Source organism: Columba livia, chromosome Z (genome assembly GCF_036013475.1).
Source record: "Columba livia isolate bColLiv1 breed racing homer chromosome Z, bColLiv1.pat.W.v2, whole genome shotgun sequence".
Taxonomy (NCBI): domain Eukaryota; kingdom Metazoa; phylum Chordata; class Aves; order Columbiformes; family Columbidae; genus Columba; species Columba livia.
The window spans coordinates 48,938,855-48,957,555 of record NC_088642.1 but is presented as its reverse complement, the minus strand read 5'-3'; the positions used below and the strand labels follow the sequence as shown (position 1 = coordinate 48,957,555).

Here is an 18,701-nt window from a genome sequence, read left to right as displayed (position 1 = left end):
AATAAAATAAAGGTAAATGTTAGATAAGATAATACTGCTCCAACTCTATCAGGATTTTCAGGAGTCTGATTTGCATAGCTGAAGACTTTAGGACATTGTCTAGCTTATAAGAATTTATTCGATTTAGAGTATTGCCTTTATAACTTTAAAAAATACATAAAATACATACTTAATATACTTATGAAACAAACACAGTACAGGCACCAACAAGGCTTCTTCCAAAGTTGTGTCCATTTAAAACTTTATTTTGTATGTTCAGGACTTCACCAGAAACATAGAAACCTGTAGGCACAGGTGACTTCATATCCAGAGTTTTTGAATAAAATATTTGCTAATGAAATTGCAACAACACATTTTCATGACAACTACATATCTTAATATTTCATACATACATACAAAAGTCATGCGTTGTAAAGAGTCATTTTGTCTACATCATGGGTTTTGGATGCTAAAAGGTACTGTAGATCTTACATGTTTTAAATACGTCATGTTTTTTGTACATTTAAAGAGCTCATTATACTGATATCACATTCCCAAACAAAAGACTAAATGTAATAAAGCTGTATATTTTCTTTATTTACCTTACATTTTTATCCCCTTTATTAAAAAAGAAAAAAACAACACAACAAAACAAATCCAAAAACAAACAAAAAAACCCACATAATCGTAACAGAGCAAAACAAATGCTTTAAAGCAGCTCATGAGTATGTAAGATATGTAAAATCTAGTAGTATAAACTAGGATGACAATGCAAGGTTACAAAATAAGTTCTCTTTTGAGTCTGTGGTCCATAAGTAATATTGCTTCTGTTCTGGCCTTGCTTAAATGCATGCAAGTCCATGAAATAATTCATGGCTTATTACGTAGCAGGTGAGGAATCAACTGGGAATTAAAGGAAAGGTCCTCAAGCCAAACAGCTGGCAGCTACTAGTTTGATTTCCACCTTTGCCATACAATTACTCTTCTCTTGCTATGAGGCACATTCAAAAAAAGTCCCAGGCCAAATTTCAGCCTGTAATAGTCTTGCAGTTGTAAGCTTTTGAGTAATTCAGATCCCCAATATTCTACTTCTGCAAGATTCTTTACTATGGAAATAGTTCCTTCAGTTAAAGTAATAACGTTAAAAAGGACCTTTGTCTATGGCCTTTTTTTCTTTGAGTTTCTATCATTATTCCATGCTGGCTGCCGAGGAACGTGCCACGCACGATGACTTCTGGTACCCACTTGTTAGTATCAGTGGGTGACCTCTGCACTTCAGATCTCAGTATGTGACCCATCGCCCCTTAGGTATCATCATTCTTTTGGTTTTTCCAGTTTCGTTAGTAGAATCCAGTGCTGTGAAGATGAGTATTGTTAGTCATTTGCTTACAAACATAGGAGGTGTGTAAACATTTATAAAAGTCTTACTAAACACGGTGCTTTCAAAGGTTTTGCATCCCTGATCTGGAAACACTGTTTAATCTATTGACAGACTGAAAAGAAAAAAGACACACTTAGCTGCATAATCCGTACCAGCTTTTTTTATGCACTTTAGAAACAATTTAAGAACGTGAAGAGACAGTCTGACCAAACGCAGAGAGAGCACTGGCCTGGAACTGAGGCGATCTGCTTCTGTTCTTGGGCCTGCTGGGTAGCCCCAGTGCTGTTGCTTCCTCTCTTCGTGCCTCAGTTTCACCGCATGAGAAGTTGAGATAATGATGCTGTCTTTTTGTAAAGTGCTTTGAGATTTATGGAGAAAAAGCATCATGTAATGTATTGTTAATGAAGAGCCTTAGGGTTTTTTTCATTATTTCTCTAATTTTATCCTCTAATGTAATAAACACACAAAGTCCTGTCTTCTTTGAAATCAGTGGGAGTTTTATGCTTGATTTTAATGGTTCAAGAATTTCTTCTGAATTAATGACAAAAGTTGTGCTCCTTTCTAGAAAGTGCTAGTAACAATTCTTGCTCAAAGAAATGTATGCTATCACTCTACCTGTGAAATGTCTGCACTTTTATTTTAAAGTTGAAAGGTAAGCAAGCAATAACTCTGAAAGGAACAAGGTAACAATATTTAATGCAAATACTGCATTTGAACAGCTCCTAATGCAACAGCATGCATACTAATAATACTAGTACTTGACTGCGTTTTCCCATACTATGATTTTGACATAAACATTTACTGAAAGCATGGTAGTTTTTTTATTTTTTCAAAGCAGTTCCTAAGGTGCAAAGTGTAGCTTATACAATTTTGACATGTCCTTTAAAAAAATGTATGTGCTTCTTTTATCTTAGATGGTCTTTGCTATCAGTAGCATACACACTTTACTTATTCATGTTAGTTTTTTGAAAAGCTTTGTAGAGACATCTAGAAAAGCTTGCATTTTATGCATGTTCCCCCTTCCAAAGATTTTGAGAAGAGCAGTTTCACCTGAAAGAGTGTTTTGAAACAGATTTTTTTTCTGTTCTGAACTTTATATTGCATTGTAACACAGTACTGACTACAACTCTTGTTGTAATACCCCAAATCCTGTAAGACTTATCTCAGCAAATCTTTTATTGGAGACTCTTGTGGGCCCTAACTCCAGATGTAGGATTTGGTTCTATAAATAGTCACAGCAGTTCAAATAATGAGTTTAAATTTAAATATAAAATGCTTCAGACAATACGAAGGCAAGAGATCTAGTAGGGCATGAATGCAAAATCATTCTAATTGGAATACAGTAAAGAAGTTTCATTCAGCTAATCTGGTAATTTTAATTAAAACTTTGTATACTACACTGACCCATCTCCAAGAGTACCACCAGTTCAATGGACTAATCAATGTTTATTCACTAATCACACTGTGTGTCCATTTAACCATCGGCAGCATATTTCCCATAAAGGCTTTTGTAGGGGACTCCCCAGTCAGTCCTCCTTGAGGAAGCTTTATGTTTGTATACGTGCACTGTTTTTATAAAATCTGATATTCTCCACAGGCATATATCTCCTCTTCTGAAACATATTGGGGACAGAAGCACAAGTCATTCTTGAAGCAATGGGTCCAGAAAAGGAGATGATCTCCGTGTCTCCTACAGGGGATGGCTTTTCTTCATCCATGGCTCAAACAGTACATGACACTAGAAAGAAATCTCATGAGGGAGGGTAAAGAGAATATATGTTCCTTTCAACTGTGCTATCCCCACACTTCCTTTTAGTGTGAAATAGTTTGTTTATTTGGCATAGCTGAGGCTACCTTATATGCACTGCCCCAACAGTCAGTTATGAAAATTGCACAGATTTGTTTTTCCACAGCATTCTCAAAGGATGTGATGGTGCCACCCAGCATGCATTTATACCTTCTAGGTTTCTTCACAGCCATTTGTTTGTCTGTTTGTTTGTTTGTTTTCTAACATCAGACATTCTTCTTGTGTATGCAAACATGAATAATATGAAGTTCACTTTCCAAATCTTTCACATTATGCTAAGAATGAAATTTCTTTTCTTCTGTAAATTACAAAAGTAAGATATGCTGGACCATCTTTTACTTCCTGATTTTCTTCACTGATAGCTAGAGTACACTACTTTTTAATTGTTGGGTTTTTTTCATAGTAACCACAATAACTTATTTTTTTCAAATTCCAAATATCTCTTTTAAAACAGATGCTGATAAATAGGGTGTCATGTGTTGTTTGCTGTCTATAGGTTTTAAATGGGTGTTGTCAGAGAGGTGAGACTATATGACTGACTTCTGACAGAGCAATTTCACATCACCACACATTTGCCTTTCAGCTTCTCTTTCCGTTTCTGCTGCTTGCTTTTTTTGCCATCAATTTGTAAGCTCACAGTCCTGCGTTTCTCTAGATTTAGTAATTCTTGGAATAACTCTTTCACGTTATGGTTCAGCTTGGCAGAGGTCTCCATGAAGGCACATTTCCACTTCTTAGCCATGGCTTCTCCTTCACTGCTGTCCACCTCTCGATTTTGGTTCTCATCATTTTTGTTCCCCACCAGCATTATTGGAATGCTTTCTACGTCTCCTTTAATCTGACATATTTGTTCATAGATTGGTTTGAGTTCCTCCAAGGACTGTCGGCTGGTGATAGAGTAAACCAAAATGAAAGCATGTCCTTTAGAAATGGAAAGACGTTGCATGGCTGGAAATTGATGGCTCCCTGTAGTGTCAGTTATCTGCAAAGTGCATATGCTCTTATCACAGCTGATCACCTGCCGATAGGTGTCTTCGATGGTAGGGATGTAGCTCTCTCTGAAAGTGCCCTTCACAAATCTCAAGACCAAAGAACTTTTTCCCACTCCTCCTGCTCCAAACACAACAACCCTGTAATCATTGCTTTGCTCAGGCATGTTTCTCTTGTGTGTGTGTTTTGCTCAGCTAGCAGGAAAGATCTAGGAAAGAAGACAGACATTAATACAGGTATACGTGGAGAGTGCACTTTGTGATATCATTCCCAGTAAGAGAAATGAATGTGATGTAAATGATGGCATGCTAGTTGTAATAATTTAAGAAGACTTGCAGTAAGTTATTTAGGATTTGCAATCCAGCCGGAACTGGTAACAAAAGACCATCTTTGTTACTTCATGACTTATTTTAATTTAACATTGTGAGTTCCACTATTCTTCCTACTGGACCAGTATCCCCAGAAATAAAAATCTGCATCTGGGAAATGGTATTTCAGTAAGGCAACAGCCTGAACAAATTGTAGAAACTGATTATTCTTCTGTCTCTAAAACAAGTCTTCTCAAGTTATGGTTGAAACACACCAGTATACCCGTGTATGACAGTCAAATACTCTAAACCAGCTGTCTCTTCAGTAGTTAGGGAATTTGTCTCCACTACAACCGGCCAAGACTCCTGTGTGACATCTGAGACATATTTGTAGCTTATTCAGAAAAAAAGAAAAAAAAAAAAAAAACACAAACAAACAAAAACAAAACAACCAACCAAAGAAACAAACAAAAAAACCAAAACACACAAACAAACAAACCACCAGGTATGCTTTATTTCTAACTCTTTGGGAAAGTGTGCTCCACTTCAATGTTATTTTCCCCTTGCGTTTCAGGTCAAAGAGTATATTTTTGAGTATATTTTGGTAAACTGAGATTGTTCATTTCAGTTTGGCTTTTCATTCTAATCCTTATTTCACAGCAGATGATATTTGACTGGAGAAATGCTACACTTATCAGAAAGGTTGTGCAGGCACGTTCACAACATTTTTAAGCAGCTTATATTGTGGAGTAGGATCTGAAGTTACCCTTTGCCTGCCTAGCATGAGGAGAATAGGAGTGATGTAGAGGTACAGAAGTGAGTGGAACCCCCTTGACCTTATCTCAGCTGCCAGACCACAATGAATTTTGTGCTTCTGGAGCTTTGATGCTGTTGCTGACCATGACAGTTCGATTAAAGCCATGGCTACCTATGCTGCACTAGTGTCTTCATTTTGCTGTTCAAGCATACCTTGATTCTGTTCTCCTTCTTGTCCACGGTATTCTTTTTTGTCCCAATTCTAATGTATGAGTAAGCTGAAAACATCTGTCTTTACATAATGTAAATAGATGAAGGACTTGAATTCCTCACCTGCCACACTGTAGGCAGAATAAGCAGTGCAACTGGGTATTCTGATCCTGAGGCAAAGCGGAGAGTTGTCACAGCTCTGCCTGCCCAGCCTGGCTTCAGGCAGAAGGCAGCTTCACCCCTTCCATCTCTTCTACACTGCAGTTACTGTCACTCTCAGAGACCTGTTTAAAGATAGGAAAGATTGATAAATAAGAACGATCATCCCGAGGCACTGAAGCAAAATTGTTTCCTTCTGACAGCAGAATTCATGGAATGGAAAGAAGAGTAGTCTCAGAAAACACTGTTGTATGTGTTTATATAAGGGGGAAAACCCTCTGAGGAACAAGGAAAATGAGCAAGGAGCTCATGCTGTTGAGAAAACAAACAAAACAAAGTAGCTAGCAAGAAATGAGGGCAGAGGAAGATAGCAGGTCACAGTTCTACTGAGAATAAACCTGTACCTAAAAGCTGTAAACACACATACTCAGAGCAGTCATCAAGCTTAGAGTCATGGGTGACTGCACAGAATGAGTTACCATAAGAATTATAGTTTAATAATTTTTGTGAGCAAAAAGAGAGAAAAACATTACTTTTTAACCTTAGAAGCAGTTTAAGGACTGCACAGATAATACATAGCCTCAGAACTATGGGATGATGAGAAAAAATGCACTTTGAAATTTTTTGCTACAAAAATCAATGCAATACAGAGTAGAGAAATTAAATTTTAAAAGCTATCTGAGTGTACTCCTGCTACATGAAACTTAATGCTTCCAGCTCACTCAGAAGTCTCCAAGAAAACTGGCACACGTGGTTGCCCAGAAGTTAGAACAAATAGGAATGTAGCACTTAATATCATGAACTATTAAACATCCAAAACCTCCCAAAGGGATGTGAAAAGGCATGGTGACAGTCTTCAAATACATAGTAAGTTTTTGCAAAGAGGAAGGATGTACATCTGTAGTGGAAAAAAAATGAATTAATGGGCTTGGATTGTAGAAGAGATTCACATTAGATAATAGGGAAACTTCACAGTGGTAAGAAGAGCATACCTATTGTTTAGAGAGATTTTGCAGACTGTCTTCAGAAATTACTATAGAATCACAGGATAATTCAGGCTGGAAGGGACCAGAGGACTCTGGCCCAGCCTGCTGGTTACACTAGGGTCAGCCATGAGACCAGACAAGGTTGTTCTGTCTTGTCCATGTTTGAAAACCTCCAACATTTCCCACAGCCTCTCTTGGCAAGCTTGTCCTCTGCTAAATGACCCTCAGTGTGATTTTCCCCCTTATATCTAGCTTGAAATACTTGCGTTTCAACTCACACCTATTGCTTCTCCTCTTCCCATCATCCATTGTTGTGAAGAGTTTGACTCCATCTTCTCCATGGCTTTCCTATAGGTTTTTGGGGTCTGCTGTTTGGTGTTCTCTGCACTGTGCCTCCTCCAGGCTGAACCAGCCCTGGTCTCTCTGCCTGCAGGGCAGGACAGTGCTGCAGCCCTGGACACCTCCGTGCCCTCATCTGAATCTGCTCCAGTTTATTGATGTGTTTTCTCTACTGGGGGTGGCAAAACCAGACAAACTACATAGCTGTTGTCTCACGGGTGCTGAGCAGAGGGGGATTAACACCTCCCTCACCCGACTGGCCACGCTGCTGTTCATACAGCCCAGGACATGGGGCCCTTCCCTGCAGCCAGGGCCACTGCTGGCCGTGCCCAGCTCGCTGCCCACCGTGTCCCCAGGGCCTTCCCCACAGAGCTGCTCCCCAGCCTGGGCTGCTGCAAAGGAGGAGCATCTTAGTTGTGGTGTATTCTGTCTCACATGCAGGCCTGTTAGTCTGAAAGATTCTCAATTTTACCAAGATAAACAATATAGCTTGTTTTATTTTTGTCCTGCTCAGGAGCTGAGAGCAAATAAAACAAAAACCTCATAAAAAGCTTTTTGATCACACCGGAGAAAGGCTTCCCTAAATCATTTTTTAATGTGTTTTTATTCTCTGCGTGGAACTAGTCAGAGATTCTCCCACAGTGAAAATCATTCTGTGTGACTGAGGTGAACTTGCACTCAATTGTGCATTTTGGACAATCACAGAATGTCCTGAGCTGGAAGGCACCCACAAGGATCACTGAGTCCAGCTCCTGTGCCTGCATGGGACAACCCCACAGTTCACACCATGTGTCTGAGGGTGTTGTCCAGCCTCTTCTTGAACACTGTCAGGCTTGGGGCTGTGACTCCTCCCTGGGGAGCCTGTTCCAGTGCTCCACCACCCTCTGGGTGAAGAACCTTTTCCTAATGTCCAACCTAAACCTCCCCTGGCACATCTTCCTGACATTCCCTCGGGTTCTGTCATTGGTCACCAGAGAGAAGAGATCAGCACCTGCCCCTCCTCCTCCCCTTGTGAGGAAGCTGTAGCCGCCATGAGGTCTCCCCTCAGCCTCCTCTTCTCCAGGCTGAACAAACCAAGTGACTTTAGCCGCTCCTCATACGGCTTCCTCTCAACTTGCTGTCAACCAGAACCCCCAGATCCCACTCTGCAGAGCTGCTTTCCAGCATCTCTTCCCCCAGTCTGTATGTACAGCCATGGTTGCCATGTCCCAGGTGCTGAATACAGAACTTGCCCTTGTTAAACTCCATACATTTGTTAATGCTTTTCATACTACCCTATTAGTGTATTGTTTTTTCATTGTCTTAAAATATCTTAGGTAAAACACTCAACAGAGCAAAATAAAGTACCACATTGTTTCATGAGCTTTCAATATTTTGTCTATTGTGGATATGGAAAAAATAACTTGAAAGAAGTCTGAATTTTCAGATGTATAATACAATACCCTCTCTGATTCATACTTTGAGAACCTGTCTGTTTCATAATCTGCACACAGAAAACAGCAGTTGCCTTTTACACTTTAGAACTAACTTATTCTGGAGTTTGTGTGTAGTAAGATCTCATTTCCTGCCTTTGCTGCTTTCACAAGCTACGCCAGTCAAAATCTACTGTTGTCCTCTGAAATGACAGTTGAACAAAAGTATCCTCACAAAGCGCTTTTCACAACACACAACCATATCCTTTGTTTTTTAACTGCTTGGTTGTAAAGTTCAGCAAGTTAGTGAGTCTCCATATACCTCTGCTGACTTAACTCTCTTTTCTGCAGATGCTCCACTAGCACAAGGCTTGAGTTGCTCTGGCTCAGCTGCTGCAGGTGAGCTTGACAGGCAGCTGACTGGGACAAAAAGCTGCCTCCAGTTCAAACTCAACTACAAACCTTTGTGCTGGTCTGTGTTTGTTCTCTGGCTGTTTCTGACATGCCAGGTAAAAGAACTGAAGAGTTGTTCTTACACGAGGATACAGTTTAAGGACTGAGTCATTTTGATATTAAGTCAGTTATTTCGTTATATAGGGATAAGAAAAATATGCATTTTAAAATTTTTGAACAAAGTACTTCACATTACAGATTATGCACTTGGTAGTTCAAACTCTTAATGTTCTTTGGGTAAGTAATTACATGTGGGTGTGTTAGCATTTACTAAATCAATGTCACTGATCCTGTATTTAGCCACTGGATCTCCATAGTTATCTCCTATTTTTAGTCATTTTTTATGGTAAACTTTTCAGTCAATTGTATTTATGACTTGCCTCTTAGGTTTGTATTTAATCCATGAAGAACATACACAGTACCAGGCAAAATGTATATGGAGGCAGAAAAACAACTTCTGAAAATTAATCTACTTGAATACATACCCTTAGAGTAACATGAGATTAGAATCTCACAGCTGGTGAACTCTTTCGGTTTGTACTTGAAAATAGGCATACAAAAAATTACTCACTTTCCAGTATTTTCAGTTTTGGTTTTGTTGCAAAAGATTTTCATTGTTTGAATTGCTAGACTTCCACGAAATATCATAGGTTGCAACTTGCTTTGAAATTGTTTAGCTAGGTGGTGTCTTTTAGGGCAACACTCATTTTACAAAACAAACAGGTACTACCTCTTTTGTCTGGAATCAGAGGCTTTGATCACATCTTAACTGATACAGTTCTTGAGGTTTTATGATGTCCTACTGAGATGCCAGTCTGATATGCAACTGTTAGATACTGTGTATTAATTTATTGCAAGATCTTTTTCCTCAGGTAAAATAATTTCACGTCACTCACTGAATTGTTTTATAAGTCTAAGGAGATGTTTCTGTTTGTATTGTCACTGTCATTATGAAAACCCCATAAAGTACAAGCAATGCATTTAGTTCAAAAGTCTGCTACCATTTAAATTAACAGTCCATCAGGCTATCCAGTGATGACACCACTACACAAACATACAAGGTGCAAGCTGAAGAATAATTTCAAATGTAGTTATAAGACAGATTTCAGCATGGTTATAAGGTCAATGGCCATTTCACTGTATCAAAGATGAAAAAGGAACAGATTACATACAAGAACGATAGAGATCTCCTCGTTTTTAATTTTTCCCACTGTGGTATAAACAGGCATTTCTCGAGGAATATTTTTACCATGTCTGCCAATGAACCTGAACTTAAAGAATGGAGATTTTCCTGCTTCCAGTGTCTTCATCTTACTACAAGACTCACTTTTTCATTCATTTTCTTTCATCTTCTTTGCCTGCTTTCCTTTGGTCTTTTAAAATCAATGGAAAGTTGAACACATTTGAAGACAAAATTATAACAGTTAAAACTGCTTTTTCTTGCAACATGAGGTTCTAGTCCATGTGGAAAGCACTTTTTTTATTCTCATGCTGAACCAAATGTTCTTTGAAAGTCTGCTTTTTGATAATCAGCTGTTGTAAGTCGTGACTTCGCTGCATAGTTGCTGCAGCGCTTTTGATTTACGTTAGCTCTGGCTTTTATGCAGGTGTTGGTCTTGCCATCTTTGTTAACAAAAAAGAATATTTTCATACAGTTCATATCTGTGTCATTGATATTTGAGCAAAGTCTTGGCCAGAGATAAGTAAGAGACACAATCAGACTTTATTATTCAACATATTTGTAGGAAGCATGAATTCAAACTACAAATTCAATCTGTTTTGACTGAAACAGTTTCCATTTTGGACCTAGACTCTCTACAATGTTTGAATTTGCATAGAAAAGTCATCATTTAGAATTATCTAACCAAAATGAGAGTAGTGGCTCGGTCTGTACAAAACTGGATGGGACTGAGAAAGAAGAGAAAGCTGAAACTTCTCTGTATGGCCAGAATGGCAGCAAACAAAGTGTGTGCTTTTGGGGGACTTTGACCCAGGTGATTGTTGTGTTTACTTTCAAATACCTAAAAAAGAAAAAGTGAAGAAAGATAAAAATGGCTCTATATTTTCAGTGTTGTCTGAAGTGTTTCTTGCATCTTGGGAAAGATTCTTCACTACATTACAAATGCATATGCTACACTACAGACACAGTGTGTGTATTAAGCCAGGATACAAATTTTGGAAAGTTTTTTCAGAGAGGTTCTCTGAGAGGTTTTACAGAGGTGCTTCTGGCCTAACACAGAAGAGTGACAGAAAGGACAGGAGTCTTTCAGAATAATTTGTCACAGTTTTGTGCTGAATTTACAGAATATCCTCCTAAAAACATCTGTATGTAAAGGAGGTAGAATACAGCCCTAGTACTGTCTTGTGGTTGCAGATGCTGTGCTCTGCTTTAGCAAATTGTCACAGTTTCATCACACTGATGTTGAAAATCTCATTCCTAAAATGTCTTCTCAAAATTGTTTGAAGCCCTATAAATTATCATATCAAATAGATCCTCTGCTAAAATAAAAAAATCCAAATACACAGTTGTCACAATAAGAATATCTTTACTAGCTCTTGAGCTATGACATGGCCAGCAGAGATTGTGGCAAAAATAGTTTCACTAGGCCAGAAAGAACTGGAAAAAGAAAGGGCAGAGGAGAATTTGATGAGTTTTCTATGGGGGCAGTAAGTAGCACGGGTTTCTGAAACTACATTCAACCACAGTAGCATCTCTTGTTGAAGAGGAAGGCAGGACTGGTGACAGAAGAATTAATGATGCAGAAGGGTTTGTTGGTTGCCTTCTCTGCTGAGGGCTCATGTACAGATAACGCAGAAGGTGCTGGACCTGATCCAACCAAGAGCTTCAGAATTAGGAGTACACTTAAATGATTTGCTCTGTTGTTGCCCAAGAGCTTTCAGAGCTAACCCTTGAGTAACAGGTATGCAACAATGAGCTATTACCATATAACAAGATTCAGCATCATTGAACATGCTACTATATGAAAAAAACTTTTATTTCATGCAGAAAAAGCAATAACATGCTAAGTTTACCCAGGGTAGACAGATGTCTCACTGGCTGTCACTTCCTATTTAGTGGACTTGCTACTCTTAAAATTAAAAAAGGAGAACTTTGTTACTCATTTCCTGTTTAAATTCAGGCTTTGTTTTAGACATGTTACATAATTCATTGACTTAAATGGAGCTACTCTTACATTTATTTTTCTGTTCAAGCATTTTGGTAAGCTAGTACCTTAGACTTTTAAGTGCTTACAGTCAAAACTCAGTGAGAAACAACTCAGAATCCTTTGTTTATGTGTAGTTAGGTATTCACGAATTCATACATAGAAATAAAAATGCCAAGACAGCAGCATTGTATTCAACTCCCTATGGGACTGAATTTTTTGAGTATTCTCCCAAGCTTAACAGATGAAATACTGTAGTTTTGGCTCAGTTTTCAGTTGATTTCATTTACCTGAGTAAAGATGGTAAGATCAGCTTACAACATTGTATGTTCACCTTTCAAGATGCAGGACATTATACCATTGGCTAGAACAGTGGGTTATTAATTGGAATTTGTCACTCATATAAATGCAGCACCAGAGACTCAGTCTGACCCTTCATCCCTTCTATTTTTATTTTTTTTTAATAGCAGAATACTCTTTTTGGTAGTAAGCTATGACTTTACATGCTGTAGCAAACTTCTGCTTCTCCAGATGTCCACTTGCCAAAATAGGTAACTTTTTATTCTGTGTCTTGCAGAAAAAGATGTGGCTTTTAAGTTTCCTGAACAGAGAAACACTAAAAAAAAACAGGGAGGAAAATTTCCAAAATAACCATTTCACTTTAGAGGTTTTGCATGTTAAATTCAATATACTATGAGATCCATGATAAAAATCTCAGCATAGGCAACAATCTAATTCCATATAAATGTGTGCACAGAAGAACATGTGCAGAACATACACAGAAGAACCATGCATCCATGGAAGACTGGTTTCCATTCAGCAGAACAAAATGTACAAATACCAGTGGCCCTTTTGTCTTTCCAATGCAGTCTTCAATTCCTTAATGTTAATTTGAGACTATTTGTGCACATCTTCTATAGTAGCAGAATTATTGAAGGTTAAGGGTTTCTGACTTACTAACATAACTCCTATCTTTAATTTTCCTGGCTGAGCTGGAAAGGATAAGCTTGATTGCTACCCTGACCACCTTAACACTTCTCATATTCTTCCACAGCCTGAATAATAATACCTCATTCAAAACATTGTGGTTTAAACCAAGAATATCAGTATCTATCCTTGCTGTCATCCAAAAGCCCTACCAGTGAATTTAATACATTTTGCAACTGGTTTGTTGGGCAATACATTGTGAATAGGTTAGAGCAGCAAGCTTCAGGACCCCAACAACTAGTTAAGTACTGCAAGCCCATTGTCAATATGCTTCCAGGCACAGGTAAGGAGCCTGTGCCTCCATCAAAAGATTTCTGCAAATCAGGAAGAGTTGAAAATCAGCAGTTAAAGTATAGCTGTGGGGAATGATACAGAAATGACAGCTTTCTGATAGGAATTTCTAAATGTTCACAAGAAGCTATTTGCTGTCTATTATGTGTAACAGCACAAGTTGATTGGAGGGGGTGGGAATTTTACTGATTTTTCTTTTTACTCAAAAGTATGTTTTCTTTAAGAAACAGTTTGCAAAGCTGCATCTCAGGACTATCACAAAACTGAATACCTTCCTTACTGGCTTTTTTATATTATTAATATTTTTTAACAGAAAAGCAATTTAATACTAATCACTGCCTCTGATTTCAGTACTTTTAACTTTGAAGTAAAAAAGGTAGGTTTAGCCTTTAGAGTAGTTTCTTCTCAATTCACATTTCTTTTCGTAGTAGCAGCAGACAAAATTAAGAAGCTTAAAAAATACTTTCTCAGTAACACATAGTAGCATTTTAATGTTTGAATGAACAAACTGGGAACACTGTAATGGTTTTCAGGTAGGTTTACAGCAATATTTTAGCTACTGATGGCAGTTAATATTTGATTATGTAAATTAGTAACTTTTTCAGAACAGATAAAAGTTGTCAGTCTAGATTTTCAGGGACAAATATAAAATAAATATTTTATACATACATACATACATAAATAAATAAACAAATAAAAGAGGGTAAGCCTCCTTTTCTTAGCTTCACAATAATTTTAAGTCAGAACTACTGGACATTTTGGGAAGGAAACATCTGCAGTCCAGGAATGGATTTGCTCTTTTGATATAGCTGCTTTACCACATACAGATTTTAAATGAGGATGCTAAAAGGCTGTCACAACTTCATTTGAGACTTACTCAGATTCAACTAATACCAGTTCCTCTACCTGCATTCAGGGTGAGGGTGACTGAATTTTGCTGTCATAGCACAACGCAGCCCTGCACAGCAAAAGAAACTAGAGGCTGATTTTCATTATAGATACAGAAGTCTAACATTTAACTCTAATTTATTTTCTTGAGAGGAGGTGCTCCTGACCTCGGTGTGAGTGGAAAAGTGTGTTTGTCACAGACTTGACACACCCTATTTGACATTTTGCTCTTGTCTTCCTTTGATATTAATTTCAATGATTATAGAGTAATCAATATTTTGTGGTTGAAAACAAATCAATATTTTTTCTCAAAAAAACAAAATAAAGTATGCTCTGTCTCAATTCATACATACAGTTGCAGTGTCATTTGGTCGGCCTTTTGTACTGTCTTTCCAGCAGTAAGGTAAGATAATTTAATGCATATTTTAATTTTAGTTCAACAATAAGAACGCAGTGAACGTATCTGCACATTGATACTTCAAAATGTTTGTTTGAGTGGAAAGTGAAAAATAACAAATGGTAAAAAAAACCAAACAAACAAACAAAAAAAAAAACCCACAACCCACCAATTATTTTTCCTAGTACATTTAAGGAAATTGTACATTTAAAAGATAAAGTAATATTGATACCATTATGTATTCATCTTTTACAAAACTGCCTTTTTTATTCATTTCTGCAAAACAGATAATCATTCAGTTAGACTTAGTAATACAAAGTATTAAGGGGAAAGTAACAAACATTTGGAATCAGCCTTACATACCAAACCAAATCTCCCACAGTGAACTGTTTCAGTTTAAGTGTACAAATGGTCTGATATTCACGTGCAGTGTGGGAGCTGGAACATTCAAATGCAGCTTACCGTATATTACAGAATAGTTACTGAGGTGCACTCTGAATTGAAAGCAAAGCAATGTAGTATGTCAATCAAAACAAAATAAAACAAAACAGCAAGGATCAGGTTGTAAAGAGAAAGAAGTAGAGGAAAAGGGAATATGGAATTGAACGTGGTCATTCTGTAGCAGCATCTTTGAACCAGAGTACAGTTTCTTGTAGGTTTTTAAAATAAGCTAAGTTTGAGAAAATAGAACACACTGTCACAATGAATGTGTGAGTCTTTGCTTTTTCACATGTGATGGTGGGACCTTTACATGGGCAGGTATGTTGGTTAGTACAAGAGAAAGTTACCAGGTGATCCTCGAAGGAACCTAGAAACAACACTAGTAAAAACTTCAGGAAGAGCATTATCAGTTTATGTGTTATCCACTATCTTTGTTCATACTACAGAGACTGCAGTGCCGGTGCAATATAATCTTGACAACTTGGCCAGAAGGAGCCATGCCTCCGAACTCCATCTTCGAAAGAGCTCTGCTCTGCACTGTGAGCAGAGGATATTATTCAGCCTTATGACCATCAGGGCTTATATATCTGCTGATGTAAACAACCCAGAATAGAAATACCCTTTAATTTGGCTCTTACGTGAAATGTGTAGATAAAATGTGTTTCCAGAGACCCTGACCCTTTTGCAAAGAGACGTTTTAATGCAGGCAACTTCCAGTGAAAAGCAAGAATGGTATTTAGTACTAAAAGAGACTTTCCAGATTATCAAACCTAAATTTTTGCCTTTGCAGGCAACCATTTCATATAATCCCTTCCATCAAGTTCCAACTGAAAAGCATTTAGAGACTTTTCTTTCTGTTACTTCAATGAGGAGGTAATTTCAGAACCGTGCTGCTCTAATTGTTTGAAACCTTCCAGCCTAAGTGTATTCACAGCCCATTTATACCTATTCGTCCTTCTCTCTTCCCAGAGATGATGAGAAATAGCTGTACATCACGACCATTCCCCCAGTTCCAGGAGCCATTGATCTGCAGCCGTGTATTTGAACCTGTTCCACGTTTGGACAGTTCTTCATGCAGCATGAGAGGGAGCATGAAACCTAGAGGGATACCACATTTCACAGCCCCTGAATGATGGCACAGATGCCGTTCTGTGAGAATCAGGCACTACTGCCTTCAGTAAGCACAGTGAGACCCTGGTGGGGCAGCTCCTGAACACATGGGAAGTCCATCAGTACAGAAAAGTAAAAGGGGAAGGGAAGCCAAAACAGCCCTCTGACCCAGAATTAAAAACTGAGAGACCTGCAAGCATTTCAGATACAGTAAACTTTGCAAACCCTGGGAAAGGAATAAGAGCAATCAGTTTCAACAGCTATATTTACATGCAAAGGTATGGGGATGTATGCATTACATACCTATACATGTGTGCATTTATAAACAGGCATATATGTTTTCAGGTATGACTAGATACTAATGAAAACAAGACATTCAGAGAATGCTTTAAAAATAAAATACATCAAATCTTGTTGATCCATTCTGGGCTGGCACAGCTGTGACTGAGTGCCGCAGCATACAGAGCATCCCACATTTCATGGGGAAGATACAAAGACAAGAAGTATTATCAAATCTGAATTCAGTCATTCACAGACACTTGAGAATGGCCTTTCATGATTTATTTTCTTGCATTAAATTGAGAGAGGCACAATCTACTGAACAAATAAAATATTGCTTGCCTGTCAGTGGAATGCTGCAAAGTTGTATTTGTTTCAAAGAAAGCAACACCTCGTGTTATTTTATTCAGACTAAACATTTTTCTATTCTTTCATCACATAAGTTAAAATATAGGTTTCATTTTTAAAAAATGGATCTCTTCTTAAACCACTGCAATGCCAGCAGTATAAATTAGGGCAAAATTCATCACATCGAGTTTTAATGAAAGATAGTTTAAAAAAGGGGGTTATAAAGCCGCTACTAACATCCCAGCATAAAGAAAAATGATGTTGTTTAACTGGTCAGTATGTATATGCCCAGATTCTGCCTTCCTTGTCAGCACCAGCTTATAGCATGCCATGTTCTTCACATAAAATACATGCTTAGATCAAATCTTGCAGTCTCAACTCACACAAAACTCTGTCGACTCCAGTGGAAATTTTGCCTGAGTGAGGACTATGGATTTTGGTCAGAGGAAATAAAGACATCTAATCTCACTGGAAAGCTACGTTTATTGTACGAGGTGATATAGAAAAGCAATGGGGAGGGGAAAAATAATAATAACAATAATTACCTGTGTAGGAAGAGAAAGCTCCAAACACTCTTCAGTCTGTGCCTGTCATCACGCCAGCTGTTGACCCTCTCTGCCCCGGGTTTCCTCCAGCAGCGCGGGGTCCCTGCGTTGCTCAGGGTCAGGCTGCTGCCTCCCCGCTGCCTGCGCGGCTGCTGCGCGCCCTGCGCTCCGCGGCTCCGCGCCTCCCGCGGTCCCGCGCAGGGGCTGGTGCTGCGCTCGGCTCGGCTGCCGCCTCTTTCTTTCTGCTTTTATGGGTGGGCTGGCTCCAGCCTCTGCTGGTGCTGCTGCCTAAATGGCGTCTGCAGAGCTCATGCAGGCTTTTAGCTGCCACCTACTGAATAACCGTGGAATATATATGTATGTACGTGTGTATATAGGCTGTAATTTTCTGGATTTCTCAACAAATGTAGTAGATTTTTACAGCTACTACTTAAGCCCTTCTAATGTGCTGCAGTTTATCTTTTAAAGCTGTAGCTTACATTAATCTGTGCTTATAATTCTCCCTTTCTTTCGGCACCTAAACATGGAACAAGCCTGTTCCATGTTCAACTTTAAAAAGCTTACAAAGCCGATGGTTAGGCTAATCCCCAGTGGGCATAAACCCACATAGCCCTATTCAAATAAAAGGAGATGTGCTGATTTATACTAGTGAAGAAATTCATCACTTAGATCTAATATTCATTTGCAAAAATACAGTATGAAGTATGAAAAATACAGTATCAAGTATGAAAAAATGCCATATTGTCCAACACAGACCCTTAGAATTTCACTCATCTGAAACACATAAGACTTTTGGGTTTTGTGGGTTTTTTTGTTTGTTGTTGTTGTTGTTGTTGTGGTGGTTTTGGGTTTTTTTATGAAAGCAGTGTAAAATAGGATTCTTGAGTTTTATGGGCAAACATAATTAAGAAAGCACATTGGTTTTTTCCACCTTTAATGGTCAGATCTAATGTCTCCTTCAACTGGCTATTTTTAAAGCGACTTCTAGAAATATTCAGAAAGGGCATTTCTTTCCAGACTAGAAGTGGGATCCACTGTTTGAACTCCCACTACAGAAAGAAATCTAAATACAGGGCCTCTGTGAATAGCCAGGGAAGGTGTGTGGAGATGCCACCTTCATAACCCAGTAGCAGGGGCATGTAGCACCACAGTTTCTCCAAGCTTGCAACATGTAGCTGGGTTGAGTTGTGACACCAAAGAGCTCTGTGTTTATGCTGGGGAGCACTGCCCTGCAGAGGACAGGTGGCACCCAGCACCCTGGCACAGCAGCGTGGCAAGTGTCCAATTTATAGCCTTGCTGTCACTGCTGAGAGAAGCATGGGTCAAGCAGCTAGCTCGTGACAGCTGGTATGATTTGTTAAATGCCAGTCTTGGTAAAGTAAGGCTTCGTTTTGCTCATTGTGATCCGTTCATTGTGTTAATGCATTTGGGGAACAGAGAAAGGAAAAGGTTTCTCTGTCTTACAAAAGTA

General features: G+C 38.5%; 1 protein-coding gene across 2 annotated transcripts; it reads right to left on the bottom strand.

The window, feature by feature from the left end:
• Nucleotides 1-213: 213 nt before the first annotated feature.
• DIRAS2 (DIRAS family GTPase 2) lies at nt 214-17,589 on the bottom strand. Of its 2 annotated transcripts, none has more exons than XM_065045745.1 (3): nt 17,231-17,589; nt 5,435-5,715; nt 214-4,365 (listed from the first exon to the last, which is right to left on the bottom strand). In XM_065045745.1, the coding sequence occupies exon 3, from the start codon at nt 4,321-4,323 to the stop codon at nt 3,724-3,726; it is 600 nt and encodes a 199-aa protein (XP_064901817.1). In that variant the 5' UTR covers nt 4,324-4,365; nt 5,435-5,715; nt 17,231-17,589; the 3' UTR covers nt 214-3,723. The 2 variants fall into 2 exon arrangements, with proteins under 2 accessions (XP_064901817.1, XP_021143662.1); XM_021287987.2 differs by having other exon boundaries at nt 5,555-5,715.
• Between the last annotated feature and the right edge of the window lie 1,112 nt (nt 17,590-18,701).

Excerpts from the sequence above, each read along its gene's own strand:
- DIRAS2 (XM_065045745.1), bottom strand. The coding sequence starts at position 4,323 with ATGCCTGAGCAAAGCAATGATTACAGGGTTGTTGTGTTTGGAGCAGGA.